Source organism: Oryzias latipes, chromosome 18 (assembly GCF_053564925.1).
Source record: "Oryzias latipes strain Hd-rR chromosome 18, Olatipes_Hd-rR_3.1".
Taxonomy (NCBI): domain Eukaryota; kingdom Metazoa; phylum Chordata; class Actinopteri; order Beloniformes; family Adrianichthyidae; genus Oryzias; species Oryzias latipes.
Window position 1 is genome coordinate 9484115 of NC_136254.1, and position 8597 is coordinate 9492711.

General features: G+C 37.5%; 1 protein-coding gene and 1 long non-coding RNA gene across 2 annotated transcripts; both read right to left on the minus strand.

The window, feature by feature from the left end:
- Positions 1 to 571: 571 nt before the first annotated feature.
- On the minus strand, positions 572 to 2520 carry LOC144987394 (uncharacterized). Its single transcript, XR_013651275.1, has 3 exons — positions 2330 to 2520; positions 2092 to 2154; positions 572 to 1953 (listed from the first exon to the last, which is right to left on the minus strand). It is a non-coding gene; the product is annotated as an uncharacterized LOC144987394 (long non-coding RNA).
- Positions 2521 to 2574: 54 nt separating this feature from the next.
- On the minus strand, positions 2575 to 5042 carry LOC144987321 (uncharacterized). The gene is made up of 9 exons (XM_078936664.1): positions 4577 to 5042; positions 4031 to 4294; positions 3606 to 3851; positions 3412 to 3522; positions 3318 to 3333; positions 3139 to 3218; positions 2895 to 2936; positions 2638 to 2694; positions 2575 to 2582 (listed from the first exon to the last, which is right to left on the minus strand). Exons 1-9 carry the CDS (start codon positions 4935 to 4937, stop codon positions 2575 to 2577), a joined length of 1185 nt encoding a protein of 394 aa, XP_078792790.1. The 5' UTR covers positions 4938 to 5042.
- Between the last annotated feature and the right edge of the window lie 3555 nt (positions 5043 to 8597).

Here is an 8597-nt window from a genome sequence, read left to right on the forward strand (position 1 = left end):
CGGCACACGGCTGTGACGTCATCCTAAAAGCTGCTTTGTAGTTTGTTACAAATTGTCTTAAACAATGCAGTAACACCACAACAATGAGACACAGCAACTCATTGAAATCTGCAGAATCATTCATACAACTTTGCTTCTCACTGTTGTCCTGACAATCTATGAACACCTTCCAGCGTACCTTCTTAGCTGTCTTCTTGCCAGTAACCGCCCTGCAGCACGCCTCCACCAGACCAAAATTACAAGTAAAAAGTGTATCAAACATTGATGGACGTTCAAAATCAGAAATTATCCATGAAAATGAAAAGTTCTGTTGATAAAACATCTGAGGTTGATTCATTCTGTTGTTCTGTGTCTCTGTTCCTCAAGAATGAACATGTCATATTCAGGAAATGATGCAGCTTGTTGATGTTTTGTTCTTCAAGGATCTCTCATCAGCTCACAGTGAAAACTGAATAATGTTACAAATAAAAATCCCAGAATCACAAGAACAGAAATGATGAAAACAATCAAAAATTCAAATTTGACAAAAGCTTTTATTGATATAAAAATGTCCAATGAAGACTCAGTTAAGGTATATGTATATATATTTATACATTTTTCATCACACATTTATACATGAAAAGAATATATATTTTGATTATAAATGTAATAAAAAATCTTAAAAACCAAAAAAAAAAACATATCTTCCTAAATTTCAAAAACTAGGATTTTCTTTGAAGTAGTCTGTTATTAATGTTCTTTTTTTATCATCTGTTAGCATTTTAAAGACCCACTCTGATGAAAACTGTGTTTATGGTGTTTTAAACATGTTTTTACAGTATTTCTCTCACGATGGAGGATATTTATACGGTAGATTAAGTTTAAAATTGCATTTATTATTCTAATATTTGTGAATGAGGAGCAGATGAAAAAATGCCTCTAGAAGAACCTTGTAGGTGTGATGTAGGTGCTACAATCTGTGGGCCACTAGCTCCCTGCTCTGCTCCATTCTGATGCATCACGTGTAGACGACTAGATCCATGAACGTCTTTGTTTTCCTCGTCTGAGCTGGAATCTGGAGGAAAACTGTTGGGCTGGATAGTTCCAGTATTGCTCGCCATTGTTGTTGCACCAATAAAGTTAGATGAGGGGCTGTAAGCTAGCTGGAGAGGGTGTAAGCAGAGAATGATGGGAAAATGGGATCAGGCTTACTCCACGTCAAAATTCCTGCCCACAACTGAGAAAACCACATAAGTTTATTGATTTTGGCATAAAATGGCGTAATAATATATTCAAAGACCACTGGGAACACTTTGAGAATATATCAAAAGATGATCAGAGTGGGACTTTAAGCTGAATCTGTTTGGTTAGTAAAGTTAAAGACATTTTACATTATAAGGACTTAAAAAAGTACATTAGAAGTTTAAAAAAAGTAATTATGGAGAAGAATAGTCTCAAAGTCTGACCATATAAGGACTCACACTCCTTCTGCAGCGTTCAGTTCAACAACAGAACAAGTCCAGTTGTTTCCTGATGGTTCTGGTGGAAGTAAGACTCTGTCTGAAAGTCCAGACTGACCTGGATCTGGACGTCCAGGATCTTAAAGGACAGAAAAGTCTGAAGCTCCATGTTGTTCATGATCAGCCTTGATAGAGCAGACTGTGTGAACCAGAGACATCAGCTGATCCTGGACTGCAGCTGCAGACTTGGTTGATGTTGGAAAAACTAACAATCCAGAGAAAATCTCAGCAGATTCAATTCATCCCTGAGTTCCTTTAGGATTATATGTTAGGCAGCTGCAGGAAAGTTGTTAAGATTACATATGAAATAAAAAAAACTGAAGAAAAATACTAAAATGAGACCAAAAGAGAGGCAAACATTTGGATCCCTGCAAACGTGCAGCTGTCCTAGCAGCGCCACCTACAGGTGAGACGTTTGTTCATCACATTGATGGATGCTGCTGGCTCTGTGGATCTACAAGAAAAGCCAAAATGCAGAATTACTCAGCAGCTGAGGGTGGAGCATGGTCTTGATGCAGAACCTACATCAACAAATTCAAGTTTCTATCTTTTCTATCAGATTTGATCTCTAGAGAATCAGATGGAAACTTACCAAGTGTTTGTCCTCATTGAACTTCAGAGTAAAGCATCTCATCAGCTGAATGAGACCATTTTCCTGTCAGAAAATCAAATCAAATATTAAGTAGAAACTGGAAAACAATAAAGACAGTTGTGTTCATTTCACATTGTGACAAGTGAATGACTTGAAAACATTGACTTGAATGAATCCTGCAGTTTCCTTTCCAGCAGTTTTCAGTCAGTGAAGTTACAAAGATGAAGATTTGACTTACCTTTGTTTTTCTTCATGATCTGTGCATACAGCTGACTGCCATCTAAAAGCAAACAACATCCAACATGACAGAAGCTGACAGCCTGACAGTCATTTGGAAAGGCAGCTGCATGGATGGAGAAGATGTTTCCATGTAGTGGCAGATCTTACCTGCAGACGCTCCTGTCCTCACATCAGAGTAAACTGTCTCCTCTGCTGCTTTCTGTCTCTTTTCTGTCAGAAAACATTGGATTTGACTCAACTGGTTCATAAATCTGTCTTGAAGCTTTTTTGGGGATAAATGTTGAATAAATGTTTTGATTTTCTCACTTTTCTTAGTGACGGATTTAAGCTTGATTGAAGAATATGTAACCTTCCTGGATTCACCTGAAACATCAATTATTCATATTTTTATATTTGGATCATTTATGCTTTTATCTAAAAGTCTACAATAAAAAGATGTTTTCTTTTATTTGTTTTTTATATGTCTGATAGAGAAAATCTGTCATTTTTGTACCACAGAATAATAATTTGGATGTAAATGAACAGATAAATGTTCTTAATCTTGACTGATTCTTTCATTTTACCTTTGTTTTCATCTTCTGGATCAGTTTGAATCTCCTCAGGACCTTTGTGTGATTCAAACAGAGAAGAACCACCTTAAAAAGGAATTTCACAAAGACAGAATCAACCTCTTCTAAACCAACAGGAACAAAATGTTTCCATCAGTTTCCAGATCAGACATCAAGAGAGGAAACTGTTCTGTTCAGTTCATTTGTTCTAAAGTCAAACTTCTAGAATAAATCCAGATCAGTCAAAGTTTAGACTAACCATGGAGGAGCATGGAGTCATTTCTGTGCTGAGCTTCTCTGTGGTCTGCAGCAGAGCTCTGGTTGTTGTCCTGAGAGCTGCTGGAAGAAAGAAATAGAAAGATTAGAATGATTGAAAACATCATCTCCAAGAAAATCATCTGTCACACTTTAAACATAAAAACACAGAGCTGCACAAACCTGATGATGTCTGAATCTGGAAAAGAGAAAAATCTGTTATTGATTAACATGAGATTATTATGAATATTATCTAATAATCAATAATATTTCTCACCTCTTGATCTTTTGTAGAGAAACCACATCATGAATAGAAAAATGACCAAAACTACAGAAGTTAGAGCAACAACCAAGACAGGAAATGAGGAGCTGTCAGGTCTGGATGCAGCTGTAAAAAAACATGTTTGATTCAAATATATGTAAATATTATCACCTAAAGGATTTACAATGAATCAATAGAGATTTGCTGACATGTTACTGCCAACCAGCTCTGTGGTGATTCTTTTCCTGAGGATTGACACTTGTAGAAGCCTTCATGAGACTTTGACACTGCAGGGATGATCATCTCCACTCTGCTCTCACTTTGGATGATTGTGTCATTTTGATAGAAAAACACTTTAGAAAGAAGATTTTCTGTCCTCAACTTGCAGCCAAGAGTAACAGAATGTCCCTCAGTCACAGGATGGACAGGACTCAGCAGGAGAAGCTCATCATCATCTGGAAACATCAACATTCATCTTCATCACATATGATCCCAACATGTTTGACGTCTGCTTCATTCTGCTTTGACATCCAGTTGATCATCTAAATCCATCTTCAACTTCTGCATGTGTTTCAAATCAATCCAATGATGAAAGTCAAGCTAAAAATAGGAATCCAAACATGTTTCCACTCACAGTGTCCAGTGATGTTGACTGCGTTGCTGAATGCTGATCCAGACTCACACCAGTACACTGCATTACTGGACTGGATCTTCTGAACATGACATGTTGATCCATTCATTGTTCCCCAGTCAGAACAGAATGACAGGAAGTCAGGAAGCAGAAACCTGCTGACTCTCCACTCAGCAGAGTTTCCCTCACAGCTCAGTGAGACAGAGTCAGAGGTGAAGTGTTGGACTCTGTCAGGACTCACTGAGAGAGACGCTGATGGATGAAGATCTGAAAACAAACAGGATGAAGATCAGCACACTTTAGCTTCATTTGGAGAGCAAAGAGACACAAAAACAAATGTGTTTCAATGGATTTTCATTCAATGGCTTGGAGTTAGAATGGCTCTATGCAAATGAAAAAGAAACCTTTGTTTCCAACATTTTGAATGACATTTGACTGTTAGCAATAAGTGGAAAGAAGCAAACTAAAGAGCAGAATCTGACAGCATTAGAAATGTGAAGAGAAATCATTCAGTGTTGACAGAAATGAATCAACAATCAGAAGTCTGACCTCCAGACCAGACAAAGTGAGGTTGACTGTAAAGAGTGTAGAAGTGTGGCTCTCCTCTTCCAGCTCTGCACACATATCCTGCTGTGTGTGTCTGTCCATGAATGATGTAGGAGTTGTCTGCAGTCCCATTGGAGCTAGCAGGCAGCAGCTCATAGCTGTAAGAGCCAGACTTGTGTGATAGATCAGGAACAGCTTTATACCAGTAGAAGCTCCATCCTGCAGACACATGTTCAACCTCACAGCTCAGAGTCACTGAGGCTCCAGGACTCAACCACCATGGAGACACTCTCAGGACAGGTTCTGGGGGAGAAATAGTGTTGTTTTTAGTGACTTTGTTGTGTTTCTGACCAAACTCTTTCATGTGACACCTTTGGTTCTGATAGAAGAAGCTCCACAGGTTGACAGAACTCTGATAACTCTGCTGTCAGACAGAAATGAAGCAGGAGATTTTTCACTTTCTTCATGATTGTTTTGACTCTCTGCTGCTCTGCTGTGACTTCTGCTGCTCTATGACAGAGCATCTATGACAAATGACACTATTGGAAGAAATGATCAGCAGCTTCTCTTCAACAGAGATCATTTCAATTTCCATTGTCCACAAAATTTCGTATCGTTTAAAATTACTTTATCTATCAATCAATTGTTTTAGTCTCTCAGTCAGGAAGAAAATCATTTCACAACTGATTATCCCGACTTTAGATTATGGTGACATCATTTATCAAAACACTACTCTTACTAACCTCCGTCCACTAAACGTTATTTATACCAGCTTGTGTCGGTTTATTCTTCGTTGTCCATTTAGAACTCACCACTGTCTTATGTTTCAGCAACTGTCCTGGCTTCCCCTATCCTCTCGACGTCAGCTTCATTGGCTATTGTTCATTTTCAAATGTATTAACCTTAGCTATCCAGACTATTTCAAACAATATCTAACTCCTTTTCAGTCTTCTTATAAGAGTTAAAAAATAAATTGGAAAATATTCATTTAATTATAAGGCACCCTCCGACTGGAACAATCTTCCTCCATCCATTCACTCTTTAACCTCATTCTTTGCATTTAAAAATGCCTGTTTAGTTCATCTTCAACACTCATGTAACTGTTTTTGATTTAATTTGATTTCTTTTCTGCCTTTTATTTATTATCTTATTTCCTTACCTTAAATTAATTACTAGTAGGTGCATTAAATGCCTATGTTTGTGTGTGTGGGTGTGTGTGTGTGTGCCTGTTTGTTGTCTTGTAAATTTTAAGTTCTTTTTCGTCTTGTTTTGATATATGTAAAACTTGCTCAGCTGTATCTGTCGGTTATTTATTTGCTTGTTTTGTTGTATTTTGAGGACCCCCTTGAAAACGAGATGACACATCTCAAGGGGCTTATCCTCTAAACAAATAAATTGAAATTGAAATTTATTGTCAATGTTTCACTTTTACAGCTGATGGACCAACTCTGTCTAGACAGTGATCTGAACCTTTTTTCTTCATTGATTTGTGATCTTCACTGGTGTCCATGGATTACACGAAATATTTCCACCTTTGATATGGTTGGGAGAACACGTCAAGGTAAGGGTGGGGTCATCTAAGATAACACAAGGGTTAAACTCACCAATGGTGACTGGATCACTGAACTCTGTGTGATAAACTGGTTCTCCTCTTCCTCCTCTGCATCTGTAGACTCCTCCCTGTGAGACTCTGATTTGTCCATTTGAGAGGAAATCAACATCTTGTGTTCTCAGCAGTTTGGAGGGTTTCTCTCCTCTGAACCAGAAGAAACTCCAACCAGAGGATGAAGGCTTCACTGAACAGCTCAGGGTCACTCTGCCCCCTACTGGAGACTTTGTGATCTTCAGTTCAGCCTTTGGCTTGTGTGCTGTGGAGTTCAACAAATAGATGTATTTATCTGATATTTTACGTGTTTTCCATTGTTTGAACAAACGTAAAAAATACAAAAAAGACTAATTTACCTGAAACAGACAACCTTGAATCTTTACTCCAGTTTGTTGCAGAATATGAATCATCTGTGGGTCTGCTCTTACAGCTGTAGTCTCCACTGATGGAAGCTGTGATAGTCCAGTCTTTCTGCTTTGTCCTGAATGTTTGTGACTGAGGTGTTCTCCATTCATACTCCCACTGAACTCCTTCACCTCCCTGAACCTCACATGTCAGAGTGATCCTCTCTCCTCTGAAGATCTGAGACCAGCTGGGTTTTTGGGTTACACTGACTTTGTTGGAAACTGTTTCCATCAGATTTAAAAACAATAAAACACATTTTTAATGTTAAAATCAATGATTGTGAAAAGCTTTCAATAAAGTGAAATCCCTCACAGGTTATTTGAATGGTGACTTCATCACTTGGATCAGAGCAGACGGCTGGTTCTCCTCTAAATCCTGTGCATCTGTAGATTCCTCCTTGTGAGACTCTGATGTTTCCATTTAGTCCATCATTGATTGTGTCTTCAGAGGTGTGTGAGGTTCTTCTGAACCACTCATATTTCCATCCAGCAGATTTCTCCACAGAGCAGATCAGTGTCACTCTGTCTCCTACTGACACAGTTGTTGTTGCTGCTGTCAGTGTGGCTCTGGCTCTGTCTGCAATGTTTGACAAACACATTTACACTTAATAATTATGACAATAATGTTGCATCAGTAATATCTAAAAGCAGTTTATATATTTAGGAATGATAATGTAAAAACATCCATTTTAAATAGATGCGTTAGTTTGTTCAACATGAATAAATTCTGAAAAAATAAATTTTCTCATAAAATGAGTCATGTCAAAAACACACTAAGAAATTACCTGATACATGTATAGAGACTCTGTTGCTGCACTTTGTATAATCTGAACCCTTCCAGAGACCACAGCACTGATAATCACCACTGTGACCTTTAATCAGAGGATTTATTTTGAAATCTTGTTGTGTGACGTTAGAATAAAGTGTCCAATCATTTCTCTTCAGTGTGTATTTCCAGTCATCTGTTTTTCCTTCCTTCATGTCACATTTGAAGGTTAAAGATTCTCCAGTAAAAATAGTTGACCATTCGGGTTCAAATGTCAAGACAGCATCTAGGACAAACACAAACACACAATTTAATTAAAAAACTCAATTTTACCATGTAAAGAAACAACAGAGAACATCTTTTACTAATAAAAGAATACAATCAAAATGTTTTGTCTATAAATGCTATTTAAACTGACATTAATGCAAAAACTATGAAAATAAACAACATCATAGTGATATGGTGAGAGTGCAATGGTACAAAGTACTATGTCACACACATGCAGAATCAGCTCTGGAGAGATTTATGAATTATTTTCAGCCATATGTGATAAACATGAACCAATAAAGAAAGTAACTGAGAGATTTAGTCAAGCTCCTTGGTTGGATGTTGATCTAAAGCAACTTATGAAGGAGAGAGATCAAAGACTTTAGTCATGCGTCACTTAGATTACTGCTCTGCTATTTGGTCAAATGCAAACAAAGATGACCTTGAAAGACTTCAGAAAGTGCAGAACAGGGCTGCAAGATTAGCTCTGGGTTGTCCTTTTAGGACTAATACAGACTGGATGCATCCGTGTCTTTCATGCATGAAAGTTCAGGACAGAAAATTTTAATTTTATAACGTAATTTCGTGGCACAATTGTCATTTGTTTTAATAAAAGAGATTCTCTTATTTTTGATATTTGAGTTTTATTTTGATTTTATTAATTTCCTCTGTGTGTATTTTGAATATTTTGTGTACCAATGCATGTATTCTTTTAATGTGGACACCAGGAAGAGTAGTCTTAACTTTGGTTAAGACTACAGGGGATCTTTAAATAAATACATAAAAATCTATGTCCAAATGGAGAAACATGGGGGGGGGGGGTGACCCACTTTCTGTCCTCTGTCATCTTTGACATCTTATCTCAGGAATCTGGGCTCCCATTCACAACTGACACAATAACAGAGCAGTAACCAGACTCATCAGCACTAAACCACATGAAGACTCTCTTTAAATAATGAGACATTATTTATGAAAATCTTA

What these genes read in the sequence shown, in the direction of transcription:
- LOC144987321 (XM_078936664.1), bottom strand. Translation starts at nt 4,937, where the DNA reads ATGAAAGAGTTTGGTCAGAAACACAACAAAGTCACTAAAAACAACACT. An exon ending in TCACTTTGTCTGGTCTGGAG is followed by an intron (nt 4,295 to 4,576) that starts GTCAGACTTCTG and finishes GTTTGTTTTCAG; the next exon opens with ATCTTCATCCATCAGCGTCT. An exon ending in TCCAGAAGATGAAAACAAAG is followed by an intron (nt 2,695 to 2,894) that starts GTAAAATGAAAG and finishes TTGATGTTTCAG; the next exon opens with GTGAATCCAGGAAGGTTACA.